This window comes from Rhinatrema bivittatum, chromosome 8, assembly GCF_901001135.1.
Source record: "Rhinatrema bivittatum chromosome 8, aRhiBiv1.1, whole genome shotgun sequence".
NCBI classification, from domain to species: Eukaryota; Metazoa; Chordata; class Amphibia; order Gymnophiona; family Rhinatrematidae; genus Rhinatrema; species Rhinatrema bivittatum.
This window is the reverse complement of record NC_042622.1, coordinates 119,192,347-119,219,225: the sequence shown is the minus strand read 5'-3', so window position 1 is coordinate 119,219,225 and position 26,879 is coordinate 119,192,347. Positions and strand designations below refer to the sequence as shown.

The following is a 26,879-nucleotide window of genomic DNA, read 5'->3' as shown; positions in this document are numbered from 1 at the left end:
GGGTAAATCCATGCTGTCTGTGTTCCATTAAACCATGTCTTTCTATATGTTCTATGATTTTGATCTTTAGAAGAGTTCGCCCTATTTTTCCAGCCACTGAAGTCAAGCTCACTGGTCTATAGTTTCCTGGATTATCCCTGGAGCCCTTTTATATAATGGGGTTACATTAGCAACCCTCCAGTCTTCAGGTACAATGGATGATTTTAATGATAGGTTACAAATTTTAATTAATAGATCTGAAATTTCATTTTTTAGTTCCTTCAGAACTCTGGGGTGCATACCATCTGGTCCAGGTGATTTGCTGCTCTTTAGTTTGTCAATTTGGCCTACTACATCTTCCAGGTTCACAGTGATTTGGTTCAGTTCATCTGAAAATCACCATTGAAAACCATCTCTGGAACCAGTATCTCCCCAACATCTTCATTAGTAAACACAGAAGCAAAGAATTCATTTAGTCTTTCTGCAATAGTCTTATCTTCTCTAAGAGCCTCTTTAACCCCTCGGTCATCTAACGGTCCAACCGACTCCTGCATAGGTTTCTTGCTTCAGATATATTTTTAAAAGCTTTCATTATGAGTTTTTGCTTCTGCAGCCAACTTAATTTCAAATTCTCTCTTAGCCTGCTTTATCAGTGTTTTACACTTAACTTGACAATACTTATGCTTTTTCCTATTTTCTTCAGATGGAGCCTTCTTCCAATTTTTGAAGGATGATTTTTTGGCTAAAATAGCCTCTTTCACTTCACCTTTTAACCATGCCAGTGATTGTTTTGCCTTGCTTCCACTTTTCTTAATGCGTGGAATACATCTGGACTGCGCATCTAAGAATGTATTTTTAAACAATGTCCATGCCTGTTGTATACTTTTAACCCTTGCAGCTGCATCTTTCAGTTTTTTTCTATTTTCCTCATTTTATCAGTTTCCCTTTTGAAAATTTAGTGTTAGAGCTGTAAATTTACATATTTATTTATTTATTTTATTTATCCATTTTTATATACCGCAGTATGGGCAGAGAACTGGCCGTCAAAGCGGTTTACAATGCAACATACATAGTAAAAACAAAGACATTACATATTAATACATTAGAATTAATTAAAACTATCTTATAAACATGTTGATTAAGTTATTATCTTTAGGAAATGTGTGTGCAGTTCTATTAATTGGTTTTGTATGCTAAGGTAAAAAGGTATGTTTTGAGAAGTTTTTTGAATTCCTTTGTGTTTGATGTTAAGCGGATTTCTTCGGGGATGGAGTTCCAGAGAATTGGGCCTCTAGTGAAAATGCTCATCTACGAGTTAGGTCTAGGTGTGCAGATTTTATTGATGGTACTTCGAGGATGCATTTGTCCATTGATTGTAGTTGTTGAGTAGGTTTGTAGACACGTAGTACAGTACAGAGCAATATTGTAGATGGGTTATAAAGAAGATTATGAATCATTGTAAGGATCTTGTATGTAACTCGGTGAGATATTGGGAGCCAATGGAGATGTTGTAATATTGGAGTGATATGATCTCGATGGGAAACGTTGTATAGTACACGAGCAGTTGCGTTTTGAATGAGTTGAAGTGGGTGAGTAGTGGAAGCTGGAAGTCCTATATATAGAGAATTACAATAGTCTAAACTCTCAAGATAAGTGCTTGTGAACAGATCGAAAATCTGATGGATGTAATAACAGTTTAAGTTTTTTTAACATATGAAGTTTATAGAAAGATTTCTTTAACAATGCTGATATATTATTAGTCATGGATAATTGAGAATCAATGACATATTGTCCCTCTTCCAGTTATTAGTTCAAATCTGATCATGTTATGATCACTATTGCCAAATGGCCCCATCACCATTACCTCTCTCACCAAATCCTGCGTTCCACTAAGAATTAAATCTAAAATAGCTCCTTCTCTCGTTAGTTCCTGAATCAATTGCTCCATGAAGCAGTCGTTTATTCCATCCAAGAACTTTATGTCTCTAGCATGTCCTGATGTTACATTTACCCAGTCAATATTGGGGTAATTGAAATCTCCCATTACTACTGCACTGCCAAATTGGTTAGGTTCCCTGATTTCACTTAGTATGGTGCAAAATGTTTGCAATAATGCATTCTGCTTTAGGAACAGGGGTGTCCTGTTTCTGCACGGATGGAGCTTGGTAAGAGAAGGGTGCAGAGGAAGCCATGTAATCCCTGCCAGTAATAAATTAACAGGGCATTTCCTTTCCTGACAGGTCATTCCCTGATGAGAGCTGCATGGGAATATAGGACAAAGATCATTTAAATTTTAACATGTAGAAGTGTGATATTTAGTTATGTGTTTTTATAGGATGGTTCCCATGGTGTGTGTGGGGTGGGGAGAGGATGGGGGGAAAGCTGCTGATTGTGATTGTTGTGTTGTTTATGGGAGGGTTTATGGGCTTGTGCCTCAGATTTGTTTTACAAACCTAGCAATGGCTCTTGCTGTCTCTAGAATCTGCAGCCTAAGCTAGAGCAGATGAGTACCAACTATAATGTTGCAAGCTGTGACATCACTCTGGCTCTTACTACACAGCTCAGAAGTGCGTAATTTCTTTTGTAATAAACTAAGAAAAAACAAGATAATAAAATCAGGTGGAAGGGGAGTCTAGAATAAGAGGGTCATGATATAAAGTTTGAAAAGGGATAAACTCTGGAGAAAAGAAATATTCTTTCCAGAAAGGGCAGTGGCTACATGGAAAAGCCTCTTTGTGGAGGTGGCAAGAGGTAAAAATTATACTGGAATTTTATAAAAGCATTAAGGGTAAATTTGGAGGTCTGTGGTATTGCAGTAGCAAGGGAACGTGGGTAGACTCCATGGGCTTTATCTGCCATCATATTCTCCATTCGAATAAAATACTGAGGTGTTTCCTCGAGTTATGTGGGGACACCAAACTTTGGAAAGAAGGTCTCATAATTGCAAATGTTTTAAATGGTACTTTTCCACCAGAAACCACCATGTCAGCCTCACACTCCATCCAAAATCACTTCTTCAATTTCAGACCTGTTTTGTCTAGTCACTCTTTTACTGAACAATTACAGCCATATTTTACAGCTCCGGTTTCTGCCACCTGGTTCAGCATGGCCTCGCCTACCAATAGTGGATTTTGTTGCCCATCTTTCAACAAAGATGCAGCTGTAGCCAATGATAAAGAGATGATGCAGAACCTTAACGACCGGTTAGCTACCTACCTGGAAAAGGTTCGCTCCCTGGAAAAATTAAATCAGGAACTGGAGATCCAGATTAAAGAAAAGCTTGCTCAGCAAGTCCCTGCTGTCAAGGATTATGACTCAGAGTTTTCTCAGACCAACTCTCTCAGGAAGGAGGTAAGAACAAAAATGGATACGTTGGGCAGGGCAGTTGCTGGTCAAAATGGTGCCCTTGGCAAGGGTTGCTTTTGGTACCCCCCTTCCATTTCTGACTTATGTGCTCACAGACTCAGACTGACTCAAAAACATCAGCTTGGCACCCATGGCGATTGCCCTACTTGCCCACCCCTTGTGACAGCTCTGGCTTCAGGTCTCACTATAATTATCAAATGTGTGTCCTGTGTGTATAATTGGACTATTCACTAGTGAAATTCTTGACATTAAACATTTTGCTTGTGTAGTTTCTGATCAACATTTAAGTGAGCAGATTCACTAGTAATCAGAATCACTTTCTGAGCATTTATCAGTCTCTGCCCTGGTGAGCGGTAGCACACTTGGAGGGGCTAGGCCCTGAAGCATGACGGAAGAGCCCAGGGACAGGGATGTAGGACTGATGGTAGATGGGGAGCCAGGAACAGGAGTTGCTGAGATGACTGGACAGGAACTAGATCCAGGGCTGGTGCTTCCATCAGGCAAACTAGGCGGTCGCCTAGAGTGCCAAAATTTTGGGGGCAGCAAAATCATGCCAGAACAAGGCACAGAAGGGCACTGTGCCAGATCTAATACTGCTAAAAAGGAGCAATGTGCTGGAGTCACTGCCATGGCTAGGAGGGAGTGCTGTGCTGGAACTGCCACCAATAGGTAAGTTGGAGAGGAGGTGAATGACCAAAGATTCACCTACAGTGCCAAATATTGTTGCATCGGCCCGGACTAGATCAAAGGTGGACGAACAGAGTTTCTTGGGGCAGACACTAAGGATTTTGTGAGACAAGCACTGGGAATGCCCTACATTGAGCCCAGCATATAAGTAGAACTAGGAAGACATTTGCCCCGTGGAAACTGTTCATCTGGCATTTGATCTTGTTCCTGCTCAAGTTGTCCCAGTGACTCCTGCTCTTGCCAAGTTGTCTCAGTTACTCCTGTTCCTGGCTCCCATCTACCATCAGGATTGCAAGCTTCCAGTTCCTATAAAATGCCTAACTTCTCCAGGTATGGTACCTCCGCACCAGGGCAGAGCCTGATAGCTTGGTCCAGCAAAAGTGTGTCTTCCTGGTGCTGCTTTTATTTATTTATTTATTTATTTAAAATCATTTATTGTCCACCTATATCAGAACCACTGTGCTAGGCAGATTACAACATTAAAATCATACATATTTCATAGTATAAGTACATAATTATATATAAAACAAATCAGACATGTTACTGAGAATGGTTTCATTTTGGGGCACACCCAGTGCTGGTCTAATGAGGAGCCTGCAGCAGGGTATCTAGCTCTCTTGAATATAAAAGTTTACATATTATATGAACTCTGGCAAACAAGCAGCCTCCATAGCTCCACTGTAGGTACCACAGTCATGTGTTCAAATCCTGTTACCCTGACAGAAATTAGATCACACAAGAGGGCCACCATTCTTAGACATATCATCAATTATTGGAGATGTAGAAAGCAACATGTATTTCAGAGAAACCCTTTTCTGCCATTGAATGCTGTCCTTTAATTTATTCTTTTCTGCTTTGTAGATTCAGAAATTGATCCTGCACAATACAAAGCTTCTTTTGGCTATTGATAATGCCAAGTTGGCTACAGCTGACTTCAAAATAAGGTTAGTAAACCTGATCAACTAATTATCAATTTTATACATGAAATATGGTCAAAAAGTAAAAAAAACTTTAAGCTCAACTTTAAGTTCTCTGGAAACAAAATTCATGTGACCTTGTACCCATTATTAGTCCAAATCACAGAACAGGGTCTTTTACAAGTACATTCCAACAAGCCCTAAGGTTTGCTGTGAATTGTAATTGCTTAGGAGGACAGAGATTTTTGGAAGGAAAAGAGCAAATCTTCCTTAGAGAGTGGAAAAAAATGAGTTTCTTCATGGAGGTTGAGTAGGAAGTGTGAGAAGATTCCTTTGAGTCAAGTCTTTGTAGAGGTTCTGGTGGAGAACCCACTTCAAAACCTTGTGAAAGATCATGATGAGATATCTCAGTGAGAAAGTTTTAATAGGAGAGGAAGAAAGTATCATCCCCAAACAAGTTGGCAGCAGATTTATACTTCTAATGATGCCAGATGGTTCGAGAGTGCTGAATCAGCAGGATATTGGTTTCCATGTCTGAGATATTATTCCAAATCATTCCTGAATGGTGATCTTATGGGAGAGAATAGAAGAGCCATAACTATTTCAGTGGTGGTCAGAGGAAAGAAGCTCATTGGAAGTAACTGAACAGACAGGAGCCCATCAGTCCCTATTTGATCTGAAAAGAGATACCTATTTCTTTAAATTAACATCGGTGAGCAAGAGTGTTGGCTGGGTAGACCAGAAGAGGTATAAAGATGAAGTAACTTTATATCTAATGTCTGCTGTTCGACACTGAATGTATATCAATGCAAACAGTCTGTCTTCTACTATTGCTCCCTCAAAATTTAAGTAAAAAATCCTTTGGACAAACTGTTATTGTGTGTGAATGCAGTTCATTAACCACTGTGAACAGAAATGTGAAGTGTTTTCTCCGCCAGTGAACCTAATACTCACACAATTGAACTGTTGAAATTTGCTTTGGCTTTCAAATGTATTTGTTCCTGTATGTTATCTGAATTTATATTATTGAGTAATTAATTGTTGGGTTAGTTTGATTTAGTTGGTTTGTTTTTTTTTTTGTGATTTTATTTGTAGTTCACTGAGTATACCATTTGTAGAATCAGCTAATTATAAATATCCTTAAATAAATGAATTAAATAAACCTGTCTTGGAACCCAGCCACCTAAAGCCAGGTTACACTTATTTGGTTCTGGCCCCATGATTTAGAATATAGACTGCATTCCAGAGAAGCCTGGTCAATGAACACTGCACAGGGACACTAAAGCTTAGGTCTGCACAGGGCTGGCTCAATGACAATGTTGCGACATCAGAGAGAGAAATGAATTTGATTTCTGAGTCCGGCTTCTACTCGCCAAGTCTGCTGCTATTTGGAGGATGCTATAGAGGCAGCACTCACAGTGTCTGAGCAGGAGGGAATATCCCCTGCTACACTATGTTTACATCCTTCACAAAGATCAATCCTGTTACAAGGCTAGATTTATATACCAGAATACCATCAGTATTATTTCATTTCTAGGTGGAAATCTGAAATGGCTATGTCCCAGTCTATGGAAAATGATATTTCAGCTTTAAGGAAACTAAAGGGACAGCATGAATCTTGTGCAGGCACCTTGACGGTCCAGCTCGAAAGTCTAGAGGAGGAACTACTGTCCCTGAAGAAGAACCACAAAGAGGTAATGGAGTTTACTAAAACTAGATTTCCAATTTTTATTATTACATTTACTTGTAGTGCTATAACGTGAATGGAGGATAAATATTCAAAGCTGTTTAGCTGGATAACTCATAAGCTTTTGTTATGTTTCCGGCTGCTGTGCAGCCTCCCTTCCACTAGGGGAAGCACACGATCCCTGCTCGGAACCGTACCTTATAGCACATCTTTGGTCCCTGGCCTCTGCCTATCCTACAGCCTCCACATCAGCAGAGGACCTCCTTCAGCTCTCATCCCTTCTCTCCTGACTGCACTACAACCAGACTCCTGCCCTACTTAATCCTTTTGTCTGTTCTTCCCCTCAGTGCTTCGGCATTGAGTCCTTGGCTCCCTGCTTTAGCCATTCTCACTTTGCGGGCTTCCAAGGGCTTTCCTTGTGTTCCCGTGTGGCCGCTGGGCCTTCTGATCCTACTTCTGCCTAGTTTGGTCCTGTGGTCTGTGGGCCTTCTGATTCTGCTTTTTTGCTTTGCCCTGTGCCTTGCATTTGTGGCCTACCCTAGACCACTCAGTTTTCTTGACCTCTGGCTTAGCCTGAGACTTCTAGGTCTCTTCCTTGTTTCTAGGCCTCTCTGAGCCTTGCCCCTCGGGGATTTCCTTGCCTACACTGCCTTTGCGCATTCTATGTTCCAGGTTTTGTGTTGGCTTTGTCCTGGCTTGTCTTGCCCAGTCTATGTTCCAGTTCTTACCTGCATCCAGTTCCACGCTTACTTGCACAATTCTAGCACGGCCATAGCATAGCCTTGCCATAGATCAGATGTTGGACTCTCTAATACCTACCATCTCTACAGTTTCATTACTTTGCATTCCTTCCCTGCTGCTTTTCCATCTCCCAGTTTCATCCCCTTGTTTCATTGTAATTTTTCTGCTCCTTCGAGTTATGGTTATTGTTTTGTTAATGCTTCTGTTCCTTGTAAACTGATTTGATTTGATTTGTATCACAAAAGTCGGTATAAAAAAAAGCTTTAAATAAATAAAATAAATATTCCAGTTCCACCCTAACCCACACTCAATTCCAGTATTCCAGTTCCATGCTTACCTGCATCCAGTTCCATGTTTACCCACTCTCTGTTCCAGTGCTCCTGAGTTCACCCTTACCTCCCCACATCTTTGGTCTGTTCAGAGTCCCATTCCAGCCTGCACGCTGTTCCAGAGCTCAGTTCCAGCCTGCATTTCATCCTAGAGCTCCAGCTCAGCCTGCACTTGTTCATTGTTCCAGCCTAACTGGATTGCCCATGCTTGGCTCTTGCCTTGCCATCCTGCACCACTTTAGGAGGTAGTGTCCACAACACCCCCATTACAGAAGCCCTCACAACAGTTATGCAGCTAAGTGGCAACATTTTGATTATTGGGGTACTTATTTGGCTAGATAACTCATTATCTAGTTAAAATCTAGCAAGATATAAAGAAGAGGCATTTCAGAGAGTCTCTAAGTTATCCAGCTAACTTAACTGACTTTCAGTTGTATCTGGCTAAGTTATCCAGCCTTCTATGGTCTGTTAAATGGTTCTGTTTAGATTTAAAAAAAAAAAAAAAAAAAGTGCAGACTAGAGTACTCCTACAGCCAATTTCTCACCCCTGCCCTACACAAAATTTCAAAAATGGCCTGGGTGGACTGAGACTACCCTCTCCAACACTTATGAATAAAAAGGAAAAAAAAAAGGTTGTGTGGTCCACAGATTGGCCTCTTCTCCTCTCCCCCCCCCCCCCCCCCCTCCTTTTTTTTTTTTTTTTTTAAATCTTAAAGGGGCTCCCTCCTGCCCCCACCTTGATCTCAAAATCCCAGCACTTCCATTGTTGTCAGAGCAACACTGGTGGAAGCGTAAGCCACCAGCAGTGCTTCTGAGGCCTCAATCCCAGCTGGGAGTTTTGAGATCTGGGGAAGGGTGCCAAAGAGGTTGTGGGTAGGTGGGTGGAGCTTGAGCAAGGAAAAAAAAACAAAACAGGGAAAGGGACCCACCTGCAGACTCCATAACTTTTTTTTTTTTTTTTTAGTTTCTTTGGAGAGGTTTGTATAGGTGGGGGATGCTTAGCCTGGCAGGGCCAATTGTGAAATATTTGGAGGGAGAAATTAGGCCACAGAACTACTCTGCACTTTTTTTTTTTTATCCAAAACTTGCCCCTGAGCTGGCTATTTTCTTTTGAATATCACCGGTTAAATCTTAAGTTATCCAGCTACACAAGGTGGATAACTTTAAAATCTAAATACTCATATTCAGATTTAGCTGGTTAGTTTATAAGTTATCTGACTCTCTGTAGCTGGATAACGTTAGGTGAGTGCATTCAGCAGGATGTTTTTCCTGCTGAATCTCTGGGACAAGTTATCTAGCTAACTTGTCTGCCCACCCGTTTACCGAATATTGGCCTCTGAATGTTTCTGACCGAAATGACTTGTTTAAGTTTTCTCCTATTTTGTGCCTTTTGTAAACACCTTTCCATAAACGGGGTCCTGAACATTGGCTTGTTGCAGCATATAAGTGTTTTTTTAAATAAATAGGCCTTTCTATTCTTGGGTTGGTTACCCCAGTTTTCAATTATGGATTAAATTACTCCATTCAGGCTCCCCATTCTGTTCACACTGAGGAATTTCTGCAAAGGTTAAAGGTGTTAGAATGGACACCAAAACTCTGTTTGGGTTCAGCATACATTATTTCTCTCTTTTGGTTAAATTATGTAAGTTACCATATTTTTTTTTTAGACGTCTCTTCCATCTATAATTTCATGGAAAATTGAATTAGGACCATCATATATAGATTGGATATCTTGAGTGCTCATCAATAACCAAGGCCCACTATTATAATCATATTGTCTGCAAAGTCCTTTTCCCTTTTTCTATGCAAATACAATTGTTGAAATATAAAAATCATTTTGCGACATATGTTTTACTCTGTTTCTGTTTCAGGGGCAGGGATAGCTTGTTAAAAAAAAACCCTCAGCGCTCTGGCTCCTCTCCAGCATTATTTAGGCTCACTGTCGCTCCACTGCATGATTTAAGCACACCATGATTAATGTGGAACTTGCGCTCCAACCTCTAGAAGGCTTCATGAGACTAGTGTGAATAGGTATTTACTGCTGCATTGAGTGAAAATACCAATAGTGAACAGAAGGCAGAAGGCAGAAGGCAGGAGATGTATTTCTGTTCTCAAGCTGAAAAATCTGAGTACTTCAAATATTGAGTCAGTGTCGTCAAAGTCAACATCTCATGATCTGCACAGCTCTAACTGGTGACCTTCTTTCTAGGTCGGCGAATATAGCAAAGTCCACTCTTGCCCAGTTGCATATTCATAGGATAATGACTGCAGCAGAACTTCTTATAATTTAATGGTCTGTTCTTTGAGTCATGATAATTGGCAATGCCCAAACAGATAATGCATATCCCTAGAGGGGGCACTGTTGAAACTGGATGTTTTGGGGCAAAGGCTGTAGGTGCGTTTTACCCAAGATTTTTCCTAAACTTCAAATCGTAAGTATACACAAGCTTCATCTTTAAAAACATGCTGTGGTCTTGCGGGCAGGATTCTGTTGGAAAAAAAAAATGTACATAGAGTCGAAAATGCAATCTATGCTCATGCTTTTCCTTCCCCACCCTAAACACACCTCTGAAATGGGCCTAAAACTAGGCCCATTATTCCATAGCCATGTACTTTTTCTTGAATCAGAGGAGGACAATTTTCAGAGAGCCAATTAATGCAGGTAAAATGCTTTTTACCCACATAAATGGTTTTAAGCAGTGCCCTCATAGTGAGCTGAAAGATATGTGCATTCATGTGTGCTCAAAGGATCACTACTTAGCACATCTTTTAACACAGCAAGGCCATTTTATTTCCCCAGGAGCTGACTACACTGAAAGCTTCTTTAGCTGGTTCCCGAGTGGATGTTGAAGTTGATCCTGTTCAGGGCCTAGATCTGGCTCTTATCTTGGCTGACGTTCGCTCACAGTATGAAGCAGTTATTCAAAAGAATAAGGAAGAGGCAAACCCTTGGTTCCAGGCCCAGGTGAGTTCTAGCACGCTCCAGCTACTATTTGCACGTCCCCTGGCGGTAGATAACATTGGGTGAAATAAAGGGCATTTTCCTCAGTTGACCGTGCTACAATTAGTAATTCCAAGCTAGTGGTTTTTATTTTACTGCTGTCAGTTTTTTAGTACCCTAGAATTTACAGTTTTTATGATTAATGTTCCATGTGGGATTTTTAAAGTATATATCATTAAATACTGAGCCCAGAAACAAAATGGCATAAAACTGGTAATTCTGGAGTGGATGAGAATCCTATTCTTATTTTATATACTTAAAATAATTTATATACCACTTCCACAGTTTAGGACCCACCCAAAGCAGTGACCAAACAGCCATAACAATGCAGCTATATCATACAAAACAACATAGAAACATAGAAATGATGGCAGAAAAAGACCAAACAGCCCATCCAGTCTGCCCAGTAAGCTCCCACACTTATATTCCCATACTTATCTGTTTCACCGACCACCCAGTTCAGGGCCCTTGTTGGTAACTGTTTGATTTGAATTTCCTGCCACCCCCTGCCGTTGATGCAGAGAGTAATGTTGGAGTTGCATCAAAGGTAAATCATAAGGCTTAATGGTTAAGGGTAGTAACTGCCGCATCAAGCAAGTTACCCCAATGCTTGTTTACCCAGACTGCACAGATCAATGCCTTGTTGGATGTTGTCTGAATGTAAATCCTCTTTTCCACATTTCCCCCTGCCGTTGAAGCAGAGAGCAACGCTGTATATGCATTCAAAGTGAAGTATCAGGCTTAACTGGTTTAGGGTAGTAACTGCCGCAATAAGCAAGCTACCCCCAAGCTTATTTGTTTACCCAGACTATGTAGTTCAGTCCTTGTTGGTTGTTGTCTGAATGCAAATCCTCTTATCCACATTTCCCCTTGCTGTTGATACAGAGAGCAATGTTGGAGTTGCATTAACTGGGTGAAGGCTTATTGAGTAAGGGTAGTAATCACCAGGTAGTAGCCATCACCATTTCAGCAAGGGGAAATGTGGATAAGAAGATTTGCATTCAGACAACAACCAACAAGGACTGAACTACACAGTCTGGGTAAACAAATGAGCATGGGGGTAGCTTGCTTATTGCGGCATGTGGTGTGACTGGGACTGTTTTGGAGTTGTTTCTGCGGTGTGGGGGTGGTAGGGAGGGGAATGAATGTAGGGAATAAAAGTAAAACCAGGGAATGCAACCACAGTGGAATTGGTTGCTGTACGATTAGTTTATGTACCACACTTTACATGTACACTGTTTTCTAATTGTATTACGTTATTTTATCTCATGAGTGTGTATCGTATTCCTGCTAATAAAAATTATTTTGAAAAAAAACAAAAAAGAAAGACATACTTCCTGACTTGGTTCTAAGTCTTCCTGCCTGGAGTTTCAAATCGTGACCCCTAGTTCTACTCATTTTTTGCCAACAGAAAGGGTTTGTTGTTGACCATGGATCATTAAAACCTTTTAAGTATCTGAAAGTCTGTATCATATCACCCCTACTCCTCCTCTCCTCCAGGGTATACATATTTAGGTTCTTCAGGCTCTCCTCCTAAGTCATTTTATGTAGACCCTCCACCTTTTTGGTTGTCCTTCTCTGGACCGCCTCCATCCTGTCCCTGTCCCTTTGGAGATACGGTCTCCAGAACTGAACACAGTACTCCAGGTGAGGCCTCACCAAGGCCATATACAAGGGGATCATTACTTCCTTTCTCTTACTAGATATTCCTATCTCTATGCAGCCCAGCATTCTTCTGATTTTAGCTATCGCCTTGTCACATTGTTTCGCCGACTTCAGATCGTTAGACACTATCAGCCCAAGGTCTCTCTCCTGCTCCGTGCACATCAGCCCTTCACCCCCCATCAAATACAGTTCTTTTTCATATGCATGACTCTGCACTTCTTGGCATTGAATCTCAGCTGCCATATCTTTGACCACTCTTCCAGCTTCCTTAAATCTCATCTCATTCTCTCCACTCCTTCCAGCGTGTCTACTCTTTGCAGATCTTAGTATCATCAACAAATAACAAAACAAGCACAAGAGTAACACTGCAAACAAAAATAACAAATCTGCAGATTAATTAAAAAGCCAGAGCCACAGTTTCATAAAGCTCTTGCCACCGATCATGGAGTAAGTCCACCACAACCAGTAGCCAATACCCACTTAAATTGGAATGCCCAAAGAAACCATATTCAACCACAACCAAATCACTTGCTCTACGCAGGGAAGACTCACCTAATACCCAAAATCCACCCACACAGCCAAGACCACCACCTATCAGTTCCTTGACAAACAAGTCATACCCATCCTGCCAGAAGGTAAACCTATTGCCTAATCACTAATGAACAATGGTTACAATGTCCTCCAGCTATCAAACCCTCCAGCCCCTTCAATAAAAATTAAATATAAGAAACAGACCAACTAATCACCCAAAAAGGAAGTAAACTGGGAAGGGAAAAAAAACCCAAAAAACTTTTAACCTGGGAATATCACCTATTCTTGTGCATTATGACTGCCATTATCCCACTGCAACTGTGCGATGTTGTGCTCTGCTGGAACAAAGTGGCCACCGATGTCAGATTTAAGCCCAATTCTTAGTTTATTTCCATGGCCCTACTTGTACCATACAATTATCCTATCATTTTGTATTCGCAACTTGACTAAAGCAGTTCCTGGGAGAGCAAAATTACAAGTACTTGCCCTCTATAGCAGCCAAACATCCTCATATAATCACACCAAACAGAGGGCCGCACATCTTTCTTCCACTTCCCTTCCTTTTGAGATTTACTATCAGCTAATGACTATCCTGGAAAAGGCTCTCAGCTTCACCTCATTATTTCTTACAGACAAGACATTAACTGCTAGCAGATGTCTGCTTCATCAAGGACTATAAATGGAATAACACTACATAGTCCTTTCTATCTCTAGGCTAGAGGCTCAGGAGAGCTTTGACTTAATATACATGGATTCACAAGGTACTTTCCCACTGAGCTCAGACAGAAGGGATACACTTATTTTGTACTAGAAGCAGAGCTGCTCCAGGGGTGAGCAAGAAGGATGGCCGCACTGGAAGCCAAGCTGGGGGCAGGGGAAGAACCTCATCAGCTTTTTGATTCAATTGGTGAACATGTGAGCAGGTGCGCCTGAAAAGGAAGGGGAGACCAAAAGCTACCCTAGCAACTGCCCTAATTAGTTTGGAACAGTGGTAACTGCTGAAGTATTTGGTCCATTTCAGGCTTCCCTTATTAAATAAATCAAGCATGCTACTAATCACTTATGCATAGTTTACAGTGCAAAAGTATGCAAACTTGGGTGTGCTCTTGACTTTCATAGGAAAACCGCATGTCATCAGATGGTTCTTCCAGGTTTAAATGACTCTACTATGCTTTCTTCCACTTAATAAATTGAGCATTTACTGCATTTTGGAAAAATGCTCAGCAAATTGGATCAATCCAGATGTCTGTTAACCATCCTTTGTTCAATTTGCTTGACAGCTGAACACCCTTACCCTGCAAGCAGAGAACGAGAACAAGGCTCTTCGGAGAGCCAACAAAGAGGTGACTGAAAAACGTCACAGTCTGCAAGGACTGGAAATCGAACTTGAGTCTCTGAAGATCCAGGTAATTCTCATCGTACTTATCTTGTTGCCTCATTGATTCCAAGTACTGTAGGATAACGGAAGTTGTGATATTTTTCACTGGGCCAATGTCTGCAGAAGGCCCTGATGGTTAATGTACCATGACACTTATGAATGCTTGGTTGGTCCAGTAAATGATATCCTATCCTCTAAGGAATCTTGGTTTACTCAAATTAAATTGCTACTCTTTCAGTGCAATGTCCCTGGTACTTGGATGGACTAAATACCTGAAAAAAATCAACCTGGCAGAGTTCTATACTCTATAGACTAAGAGGAGAACTGCTTTGGTCCAAATATCCTGGTCTTTTTTACCACTCTATTCCATATCATTTAACTAAATAGGAAATAAATGGACTACCTACTGTGTTAAAATAAATATTTAAAAAATATTTTTACAGTGCTATGAACGTATATTGGCTCTTTTCTCCTTTAAGTTTATTGTCACAGTGTTGTGTCCCTGGTTTTCAGAATGGGCGAACATATTTGGATAATAGAATCCATAAACGATGCCTAGCACTTTTCAATTTAAAAAGCATTGTAAGAATAGAAGCAATTACTAATATATTTGTGGCATAAACAAAAGGGCATGGCAAACATACTAAGCCACAAACCCTCTTGAGACTCTTCATCTTGTGGAATTATTTTCTGCCCTGTGTATTGTGGCTCACATGGCAGACTCCAGCAACATCATCTCAGCTCTCTGTCAGGGCTCCTTCTCTCTATCATTCTTTGATATGCACTATGTAATGGAATTATGGCTGCCAACTGTGATTGCAAACAATCTTCCTGGTGCCCCATCCCACTGTTGCAACTAATAGAAGCTGACTTAACATGAGCATCATTCTGAACCGTTATCCTATTCAGCTAAACACAGGGCTCCCAAACAGACTGATGCTATATCGGTGTGCATTAAATGGGCACTCATGATTGAGCGCCCGCTCCCTTAATATGCATCGATCCACCTTTCTGGGGCACCCAGTGCAAAAAGCAAATGGGCTGCTGTGGTAAAAAAAAAGAAGGCACTAGGGGAAATTGCGCACCACTAGCACCTCCTCAGCAGCGGGCGCCCGGGAGAGGAGGCTGTCATCGGTTAGGAAAACGGACGTTCAATTTTAGAGCATCCGTTTTCCTAACCTGTGCACAGCCATGGGTTAGGAAAATAGATGCTCGTTAATTGAGCATCTCTTTTCCTAACCTGACTGCCGACACCCTTTTTTTTTTTTTGGGACATTCACATTTTTTTTTTAGTTCCTCAGACTTAATAGTGCCATGATATTAAGGTCAGAGGATGTACAGAAAAGCAGTATTTTCTGCTTTTCTGTACACTTTTTGGGCTCCTTCAACATTAATGCCTGCACGAGGCAGGCTTTAATTCTGGCGAGTAAAAATGTACGTGTCAGGCACACATTTTTTTTGTATTGGGGAGGAATAGATAATAGCCTCATCAACATGCATTTGCATGTGAAGAGCACTATTACCTATGATTGCGATTGAACGCACTAACCTCCATTTTGCATTAGGGGTTATGGACGTGTGTCCAAAAAACTTACATCCAATTGCGGGTTCAGCCGTGTGCTGCAGTCAGACCACGGTATTGCATCGGCCTCAAAATGATTCCCAAACCTCTCTTTTGAAAGGGAAGATCACAAACTCATGGACCTTTTTGCACTCTGTTAAAGTGATCACTTGCATGAAACACTTTTAGAGAAGAATAAAGAAAGTCTGACAAGTTGCCTACAACAGGAATAGTTTATGATCCAGAAATCACCATAGTTACAATTTCTTGTTTTTCCTTCACAGGTAAATGCCATGAAAAGTAGCCTAGAAGAAACCGAATGCCGATACAAGGGTGAGCTGGATGGACTCCAGACCACCATCAATAGATTGGAGACTGAATTAGCTGAGATCCAGAGGAGCATGCAGAATGAAGGGCTGGAGTACGAAAACCTACTGAGAATTAAGGAGACATTGGAGGCCGAAATTGAGGTCTACAGACGCTTGTTAGATGGGGAAGATGAGTAAGTTGAAATGTGAGATGAACATTAAGGGACAGATTTCAAAAGGAATTTTGTAAATATTTTATTTATTTCAATCTTTTATATGCCACATTCAGCAAAGGAAGGCTGGAACGGTGAACAACCACATCAAAATACACAAATACAAATAACATAAAAATAGCACATTAAAAATCAAACAATAAACTGTGCATCTTAAAAACCCTTTAGAAACTTGGAAGGAAATACAGAACCACTTCATCTGTTGCTGAAATTAGCTTAATTAACTACTGTTAAATTACAGAGCAGAAACTGATTCTATAATAATGGCTACCACACGGAGCTATTTATTCCATGAATTTTAGAATTTTTCTTTTTGCAAACATTTTAAAGAAATATTGAATGATTTAGGACCACACTGCAGTAGTTATTTGATTATGACCTTAACACAGCAGCAGAGATATGCAAAAGGCAGCTACTGTGGCACCGAATACTGTTAAGTGTCAAGAGGTTTACAAGATCTGTTTATTCTTTGATGACTGATCGTGTGGGACTACAGCAATATTCTGAAAATTTGAAGAACAGGATTAAAGAACGTGAGACTAATTATCTTCCCCAAATTAGAATTCATGAGGTCTGCGTGTGCTCCTGAAAAAAATATCCTGGTTGCCGGGCAAGAGTGCATACGTTTGTTTCCATCCAAAACTTTCTGCACCCTTCTCTCCCTTTTTTGACTCTTTTTAAATCAATTCAAAAATATTCCTCTGGCCTTCCCTAATTCAAAAAGGATTTTCCCATTCTGTGCCCATGGTAAAAAACTGAGACATGAGAATTATGACAGGGGTGTCTTTTTCCTGATCCACTCAGATGTGTGGACTGTGCCCATGTCCCAGAAAATAGGCTCCATTACTTCTGGGTGGAATGTCTTGTTCTGGCATCTAAATTTCCACTTGGCTAATAAGAACACTTCAGTATTTAGATATTTCTGTCTGGTTGATTTTCATTCATGATGTATATTCCTTTTAGCCTTACAATGGGATATTTACAGCCTGATTCATTAAGGTGGGTTTTTATTTCCTATTCTGGGGTCGATGCAGTAATCAGGGTAGTAAGAAACTGTATGCCGGATTTCAGTGCCCATTTTTACTGCCCAGATTACATTTATTTTTAACTCCTGATGCAGTAAGTTAATGCTATGCAAATGTATCAGGAATTAAAAAGAGCCGTTGAGTGCAAAATGTGCATTTGGCACAGGGTGAATGTTCATCTTAACTCAGGAAGTAGGGGGAAGCAGCATCCCTGACAGGCTCATTAGCTGCTGCTGCCTCCATTTATCTGGATAAGATTATACTTATCTGGATAAGGGGTGGCCCCCACTTAGCTAGATAATTATGGGTTTATCTGGCTAAGTGTCTGCAGTAAGCCCAATAAGTCCCAACTTCTTTTTAACTTTTTGTCCATTTTAGAGAGTTTTAAGTAGCACTGGAAATTTAACTCTTAGGTCAGAGATGGTGTTACATTTCAAGCACTACTAGCAATGATAACATGGAATAGACTTAGTTTTTGGGTACTTACCAGGTTCTTATGGCCTGGATTGGCCACTGTTGGAAACAGGATGCTGGGCTTGATGGACCCTTGGTCTGACCCAGTATGGCATATTCTTTATGTTCTTATGCCAGCACACCTTTCTGTATCGGGCAATACTGTTTAATGCCCTCATTTGCATAGGATTTCTATGCAAGAGTGCTAAGAGACTCCCATTTACACTCACAAAAGGCGCGTTCTCAAAACTCCTTATTGCAGTGGCAGTAAGGTGTACATTTACAAGCTGAGAATTCAAATGCAGGCAATGCTGTGCGTTGGCCTGAACGTACCTTTCTGCATTGGCCTGTTTGCGTCTATAGGGAAAAAAGCTTAGGGGTCAATTATAAAAGGAGCATGCATGCAACCATGTGCGTGCCGGTTTTATAAAATGTGCATGTCGCCGCATGCATGTTATAAAATACGATATCCGCGCATGCATGTGCGGGCAGCCCGTGACTCGTGCGCGCGGGGGAGGGGAATTTTAAAAAGCAGTACGCGGTGACGCGAGTAGGGCTTCCCTACGTCCCTCCCAGTCCGCTCCTATTAAGGAATGGACTGGGAGGGAACTTTCCTATACCCTTACCTCACTTTCCTACCTTTTCCCCTTCTCCTCCACAACCCCTAACCCCTTCCTAGTTATTAGATTTTTTTTTTTTAAGTTTCCTTATTACTCCTTTGGAGAAGTAGACTCTGAGCGCCGGTTGGCTGCTGGTGTGCACTTCCTCAGGACAGCGGCCAATGGTACTGTTCCAGCAGTTTCTCAAGGCCTGGCACTTCGGCGCGTATCAGAAAGATGTGCGTGGTGCGCAGGCCCTGAAATTTATGCACACAGGCCTTTAGTGAATCAGATGCTCATGGAGCTACAAACTTTGAGGAAGGATATCTAAAAGCAACAGCAAATGCTTAGATTCTTTAAAGTATTTTCCTCTTGTTTTATGTCACAACAATGAAATTCTTTTTGTTTTCTCTAGGAAAAAAATGGTCAAGCCCCCACCTAAAAGTAAGTGGCTTACAATAGTCTTGTGAAGGACAAGTCTCAGAAGGATCGAGCCCACTAATTTAGGATCCGTTGGGCCAAACGTTTCCAGTGCACAGCAGCTAAACATAACCCTGTACTTTCACTTGGCAACTAGATTTAGCTGCTTTTAAAGGAGGCATTCTTGGTGGGGGGGAGGGAGATGTGTTTTGGGTCAGGAAAGTTAAGTATGTCCACATAACTGAATTTTTAAATGAGTTAATGTAGTTTTACTCCCTCTATCCCCAGCTGCAAAAACAGCTGGGGCAAAGTACACAGGAATTTTTGTACCTAGGTATCCTTAGCCAATTTTTAAAGAGGAAGTACCTGGGTCGTTTCTTTTTTTTATATTTGCAGTTAACACAGATGCAAAAATACCTGTGCACTTTACAGCTATGTGGCTTAATGAAAATTACCCCCTAATTGTATATTGTATAACAAAGGACATGACATAGATGCTAGCTAACTTATCTAAAGAAAACCTCCACTGCTGCCTTAAAGAGGGACATTTATCTAACCCATCCTGGTAAACTCCTACCTAATCTCATCTCCCATAACTTGAAAGACAAGTTCAGGAGTTTGAATTCCCTCCTTGCGGCGGTTACTACCCCTAACTATGGTAGATATTCACTTGGATGCAGTTCCAACAGTGCTCCCTACATTAATGGTGCGGGCGGAAGGGAAATAGAACCAAACGGTTACTAAGAGCCAAGAGTAACAGAAGTATGAGAGAAATTTAAAAAAAAAAAAAAAGTGCATAGCTTGCTGGGCAGACTGGATGGACCGTTTGGTCTTCTTCTGCCGTCATTTCTATGTTTCTAAGTCAGTGCAATCAGACGTGTTTGCAGCTAAGATCAGTGCTCAGCACTACCGGGTGTGCATACTATACAACTGCACGGGGTGGTGGCGGCAGTACAGTCAAACATGCAGGTGGGGGCTAATGGCTGGCAGCATTGGCTAGTGTGGTGGTGGGACTCAGGATGGAAATGGAGGGTCAATCGGGCTGTCTGGCTACAGCCACCGAAGTCAGCATTGAGAAGCACATGAGCAGGTTTTTAAATCGCTCCCATCACGCGGAGTGGAATACAGATCTCGTCAAGAAGCTTTTTTTTTCCTTTTGCATCCTGATTCTGTGCCGCTGCCTGTCCAACAACCAGTAGACAGGCCAAGAGAGGAAGAGGCAGCATCGCTGTGCGTTGGCACGAGGTTAAAGGAGAATTTAGTTCAGGACCTTGGGCACGGACCTGCATGGGACTGGAATATAAGGAAGGCAGCAGCAACAGAAGCTTTGGGCCAGAAGAGAAGGAAGGTGGTAGTAGCAGCAAACGAAGCTTTGGGCCAGAAGAGAAGGAAGGTGGTAGCAGCAGCAGCAGAAGCGTTAGGCCAGCCCAGCCAGAAGAAGAGAGGCACCACACTGTTAGCCTGTTTGGGGCCCAAGGAGGAAGAAGGCGGCAGCAGCAGCAGCTTTAGGCCAAAAGAAGGGCGGGGCAGCCTGTGTGCAGCCAGAAGAGGTAGCTCCATTTACTTTTCCTGTGGGTCAGAACAGAGGAGGAAGCAGGGATCAGGCCTCAGTGTAGATGGAACTGGTAGACCTTGAGAGGAGTGGGTCAAGCCTTGGGATAAGCTGGGGTAGGGGGAAGAAACTGAACCTGGAGGATGAGCTGGGGAGAAGAAAGGAATCAACCATGGAGGATGAACTGGGGGCAGGGAGGAGGCGAAATCAAGCCTAGGGAATGAGCTGAGGTGAGGTTATCAAGCCTTGGGAGCAAGGAGAAGAGTAAAGTGTGTGTGAGGTCTTATTTATACAAGATTAACCTACAGATCCACTATTCTCTGCAAGATACAACTTACAGACAAAGTAATCTGCTTTGAAGTGCTGAAAAAGGTGCAAAAAGCGGAATATAAAAAAATCTAAATAAATACATTTAATATACAGTCAGGCTGATGCAGTACAGGGCGCTCAGCTGAGCGCATTGGTTAACCCGTGGTTGGGCGCACATTTTGGACACGCGTCCACAAACACCTTATGCTATAAGGGGATTAGCGCGTCCAAGTCACGCATCCACCTCCCCGTGAAGCTATTAGCTATTCTCCCCCGATGCAAGAATAAGTGCGCCTAATGCACATTCTTTACCCTCAGACATTAACGCCTGCCCAGAGTAGGTGTTAATCTTTGAGCAGCCCAAAAAGAATACAGAAAAGCCAAAAAAAAAAAAAAAAAAGTGTGCCAGCGGTCAGGTTAGGAAAAGGGATGCTCTAAAATTGAGCTTCCCTTTTCCTAACCGGCTGACAGCCTCCTCTCCCGGGCGCCCACTGCTGAGGCGGCGCTAGGGGTGCGCAATTTCCCCTAGCGCCTCCTTTTTTACCGTGTCAGCCGATTTAAATATTAAATCGGGCGCCCTGGAGAAGTCGATCAGCAGGCGTTAGGAGAGCTAGTGTCAATCATGAGTGCCCGTTTTCCCCGCGCCAATATTGCATCAGCCAGTTTGTATCAAAGGATTTTTAAAAAAATGATAGAAAAACAAAAATACAATAAAATCAAAGAGGTGTACCAAATTAAAACTAAAAACCCTCACTGCGAACATTCTCGGTTAGGAAGAGCAGAACTAAAAAGATGAGCTGTAAGGAGTTTCCTAAACCGGCGAAAATCCTGCTCAATTTTGATCTCATCGGGCAGTGTATTGCAAAGTGTTGGGCCAGCTGTGCCCAACATCCGTTGTCTTGACTCAGAAAGATGTGCAGTTTCAAGGGAGGGGACTTCCAGCAGCAGTTTTGTTCAGGATCAGAGGTATTGTGAGGGCACGCATCTACGAATCAATGATTGAATATCAGGAGGGGCAGGATTATGAGGGGGCTTTAAAAACAAGCGTGAGGATTTTAAAAACTTTATTCGCCATGCAACCGGCAACCCGTGTAATTCTAACAGCACTGGGGTAATATCAGGGGAGGGGAATAAAAGTGAACTGGAGGGCTTGAGCCTGGGCAGCAGAAAGGAAAGTGAGCACTGAGCCTGGAGAGGAGGGAAGAAAGGAAACTGTGGGGCGGAACTCAAGCTGGAAGTCAAGGTGGGAGGACGAAGAACGAGCTGGGGAGAGGAAGAGCTCTGCGGGTTTCAGGGACCCTGCCTGATGTAACTTTTACGGTACTCTTAGGAGAGTTCTGCATCTTTGAGCGGTAACTTAAAATGCAACACCAAAAAGTTCATTATTACTCAAAGCCAGTGAATACACTGCTTACAAAACAGAATGGAGGAGGGCAGCACAGGGCTTAGCATTGGCCCTGAATGCAATTACACACGCATGTTCAGCTTCACGTCAGTACACATATAGAATGTACCAGTGTTGTGACCTTTGCTGCATATGAAGATGTGTTACTTCTGGTCACATTAGAGGCAGTGAGCAGGGGGTGAGGGAAGGGCCCTTTAGGCAGCACTAAGCAGTAGCACTGATCTGGCTGCTGAGCTCTGAGGGGACCCCCAGTCTATGCTTTGCACTGGGAAGATTCAGGCTGCAATGCTTGCACCCTCATCTGTACTCCTGAGATGGAGGGCTGGCTGCGATGCCCGATCTGAGACTGGGATGGAGAATGAATAAAACACGGTGAAATCCCTGACTGGTGTGTGTACAGGTCCCTGCCACCCCCATTAATATGAAAAAATACAGATTATGTTTGCCAAAACCAAAAGGAAAAGGCTGGAAGCAAATATAGACTGTTTCTAGAATGGAAATTACAGCCATCATATTTTAAGCTTGGGGCAGTGTTTTTTTTTCGATATAAAGTCTACTTTTGCTCTGTTTGAATAATTAGTATGGCTTTTCTTTTCTTTAGAAGAGCCTAATGTGACAACCAGGAAGATTGTGAAAGTTGTCACCCAGACCGTGGTTGATGGAAAAGTTATTGATGAATACAGTGAAGTAGAGGAAATGGAAGAAAGCAAAAAACTGAAAGCCCCATCATTCCAGGAATGAGCATTACTTTTCCTTACAGATCCTCCGGCATGCCTGGATTCAGGGCAGGTGCACTACCTCCCTCCTTGATTTATGTTCTCAGTCATCAAGGCTGAAATGATTTTTAGACTAATGCATGTTATAAAATAAACACTTTAACAATAGAATAATTTCTGTGTAGCTCAGTTTGACCTGTTAAGATATAGAAGCTCTTTGTATTCATTCTACAAATTACAAGCAGTCAGATATTATTTCAAGGGTGACTGCGATGCTCACTACTCTTTGGTAAACAGCATGTTCTTGCTTACCTTTTTGGAGATGGCCAATGTTTGGACCCAATGGCTTTCTCTTCTGCATGCCTGGGTGTGTGTGAAAAATACTATTCACAGGAGCTATATATAATGCCTGTGGTATGGAAGTAATTCAGTGACAATACCAAAAAAAACCCCCCAAAAAACTTGGAGACCATACATAGATAATCCTGGATTTAGGCATAGGCAATTGCCGAGGGTACCAAAACTTGAAGGCACCAAATATCCAGGCCTAAGAGGAGCCTTCTCCCATTTTACTTTAAGGATGTATATGCCACTACCATTTCAAAGAGGCATCACCGTGGCACTCTGAACACCCCCTCCCCTGCTTTCCAATCTAACAAAGTAACAGGTGGCAGCAGCAGAAGACCAAATGGTCTATCCAGTTTGCCCAGCAGACTGTATGTGGTGGGAACTGCTGCTCTCTGCAGACCATCCCCAGGCCCTCTCTCAAGGGTAGCAACTGCCAATGCAATGCAGGTTTCCCCCCATTTTATTAATGGCATTTAAAATGACCAAACTTGAAGCCATCTAGTGGTTCAGATGTTAGAGGTACAATCTGCCCCTCTACACCGACCCAGATTTGAGTCCCACTAAAGCTCGACAGATTGTGCTGCTCTTATCTTTAAACTGAATCAGAAACTATGTCTTCTGGTGGCTGTATAAAAGAGCCTTCCAGGGGAGGTGAAGGAGACAGAAAGACGTAATGGAATTCAAGAAACCCTGGGGTAAACAGAAGGTTCCCCAGCTGTGAAAAGAAGGCCAGAAACAGGGCCACTGGAAGGGATGGGAGAAACGGGTGGCCGGACTTTGTGGCATCTCGCCGCTGCTGTGACTGCAGATTTCCTGAGGAGCCGGGCCTTGGGAAGAGGGTCATATCAAAAGACACCCCCTCTCCCTGGCCTGCCCCCGCCCACTGCAATAGCAGAGGAGGGTTCCCCTCATCCACCATCTGAGGTGCCCGACCAGAGGTAACTGGTACCTATGGCACTGCAGCAGGAATTAAATTGAGCAGACTACCTTCATGTTCTTTGTCTCGGTTTCTACGAAGGTACAAATTACATGGCACTAACGGCAGCATTAATACTGAGGTATAATTAGCAACTGTAATATCCTGGACTGTTGCATGCACAAGGCCAGTTGTGAAGATGAGAACAGGAGGCAAAAGGAACACATCTGAGGCAAAGATTCAGTGGAAAAGGAGGGGAGAGGACTGCACAAAGAACAAGGATAGTTGTCAGAAAGAATCAAGAGTATGTTATCAAAAATGCAAATATGTTGGGTTTCTATGCTATCCAGTGCATTATTTTTTTATAAAGGGTAAAGTATCACTGTCCCACATCATTGCAGGTACAGTTTATTTTTCATATAAATGCATTTACTTATTCCAGAACTTATTGATATTTATTTTTAACTTTTATATACCGATCTTCTTGCATGATATAAAAGGTACCACTGTCCCTGCTGGTTCTGTAACCCAGAAACTAGAGGAGAGAATATAGGGCCTCTTTAAAATAAAAAAAAAAAAAAAAAGTCTGGCAATGACAAGCAAAGTCAAGGAAGGTAAACATTCAGTTTGAAGACTCTTATATTCATAAGTTTTCCCATTCTGTGCCTACTAAAAAAAGGTTTGAGAGAACACTTCCAGTTATCATTCTTATGCAGTTTCAGGTTTCCTGACTATGTGTCATGTAATGGTAAAAGGGCACCCTTCCATTATGTAGTACTAATTAATGCACTGAAATCAAACACCCTCCCTTCAGCTCCACACTCCTACTTCCTGCCTTTGAAAGGACCATTTGAGAATTAAGTTCCAAGGACTTACCGTATATACTTGTGTATAAGTTAAGCTCGTGGATAAGTAGAGGGTATTTTTTGGGCCAAAAAATTAAAGAAAATTGCTGTGACCTATGAATAAGTCAAGAGTAAAAAAAAAACCCATGAAATCAAGATGAAATCATAAGAAACATTTTCATTTAACAACTTTAGAAAATCTCGTTTATTATTACCATACACGAAGAATAAAGGGTCTCATTCAAATCATTCCAAGCCCAAGAGTTTGCTGTTGTCATCTGTTGAATCATTATCCGATGCTAGTTAGTCTTTGTCTTCGTAGATGGCATCTGATTCATCCATAGCATTGCAAATGCTGCATTTCAACCATGACTTCTTAACCATTTCTGGTGGAATTTGAATCCCTGGAGTTCTTTTCCCATTTCGCTACCAAATCAAATGTCTGGTTCCATCAGGTTCCTTCCTTTTGTTAACTTTAATTGACCAGAACACATCCAGTGTTGCCACATAGGGTGCAATTGGTCCTTTAACGACTTGTTGAGACAGACATTTAATGGCTAGAGCATTAATGCCAGACCTCCTGAAATCACTGCGTCACCATTCTCTGTTATATATGCGCGTAACATATCCCACACCAGTAGCGACTGGCGTTCTTCTTAGCCCAGCGCCTGGTCACCTATCCTACACATCGCACAGCCACAATTTAATTCCCTCCTCATCCATTCAGCCTTTAGGGTGAAACACGAACAGTTATGCCTGCTGGAATTTTTAGGTTTTTGGGCATCGTTTTCCTCTTGAATATTACCACCGGGCACAGTTTTGTGCCATCTGCCAGGCAAGATAGGACTACCATGAAATGAGTCTTTTCATGACCAATTGTTTTCAGAAGTCTGGTCTTCTCACCAATGCTGGCTACAGCTACAGATTGTTAGGCATATCAACTGTCATTGGTGTTTCGTTCATATTACTAATGTTATTCATATCAAAATGATTCTTTATTCTGTTCCATAAATTCATTATTCAGCAAACTGACCTTTTCATTAAGCTTTTTAGGCAGTTTCTGCGACATCTTTGGGCACTGATAAAACACACAATCCATATTGGTTCATGAACTACGAACACCAGCCAGCTGACGCTGTAAATTGTTTCAGACCTTCGGTTGCTTAATACTTTTCTTCTTTTACCATTTTAAGCGCCCGTATCCGAATGCTGAAGCAAGTCACAATGTAGCCAGTCTATCCGCATTCCCTTATCTAGTCATTCAAATCCTTTTCTATTCCAATCAAAAGACACAATTTTGAAACATAACACTTTCCTTGACTTTGGCATTTCTTGCAGCTTTTCCTCATTTTTTCTCCAATCTATGATGCATTTCCTACTAAACGTCAAATTCTTTTGCAGCTACACCATTCTTGGCCTCCTTTGCACTTTCAATAATTTTCAGTTCAAGCGATGCAGTGCAAGATGCTCTCTTTTTCTACTCCGATCTCATTTTCCTGAGGGTAAAAAGTCATGGCTATCCCTGGATGCTTGACTCCTTCCTTACCTCCCGATCCCTGAACTCACCTGCCGCTATCAGGACGACGACGGGACTTGCAGTTGCTCGGGGATGTCCTCCCTCCTTCCCCATAGGGTCACACTGTGAACCCCATAGTTCTAAGTGTGCCAATCAGGCCCTGGCAGGGGAGGAGGGAGGACATGCCTGAGCAAACAAGTCCCGTCACTGTCCTGATAGTAGTGAGTGGGTAAGTTAAGAGAGTAGGAGGAAGTGATGGAGTCTTACTGCCACCCCATGTGGGAGGAGAGAGGATGCACCTGAGCAATCACAACTCCCATCATTCTGAGAGCAGTAGATGAGTTAAGGGACTGGGAGGGGAAGGGAGCAAAAGGAGTCCACCACTGGGGACA

General features: G+C 42.0%; 1 protein-coding gene across 1 annotated transcript; it reads left to right on the top strand.

Moving 5' to 3' along the window:
- Positions 1-3,071: 3,071 nt before the first annotated feature.
- Positions 3,072-22,997, top strand: LOC115097566 (keratin, type I cytoskeletal 18-like). Its single transcript, XM_029613503.1, has 8 exons — positions 3,072-3,330; positions 4,894-4,976; positions 6,487-6,643; positions 10,507-10,671; positions 14,184-14,309; positions 16,127-16,344; positions 18,876-18,904; positions 22,748-22,997. Exons 1-8 carry the CDS (start codon positions 3,085-3,087, stop codon positions 22,885-22,887), a joined length of 1,164 nt encoding a protein of 387 aa, XP_029469363.1. The 5' UTR covers positions 3,072-3,084; the 3' UTR covers positions 22,888-22,997.
- The last annotated feature ends 3,882 nt before the right edge of the window (positions 22,998-26,879 follow it).

What these genes read in the sequence shown, in the direction of transcription:
- LOC115097566 (XM_029613503.1), top strand. Translation starts at nt 3,085, where the DNA reads ATGGCCTCGCCTACCAATAGTGGATTTTGTTGCCCATCTTTCAACAAA. An exon ending in ACAGCTGACTTCAAAATAAG is followed by an intron (nt 4,977 to 6,486) that starts GTTAGTAAACCT and finishes TTTCATTTCTAG; the next exon opens with GTGGAAATCTGAAATGGCTA. An exon ending in TGAAGAAGAACCACAAAGAG is followed by an intron (nt 6,644 to 10,506) that starts GTAATGGAGTTT and finishes TTATTTCCCCAG; the next exon opens with GAGCTGACTACACTGAAAGC.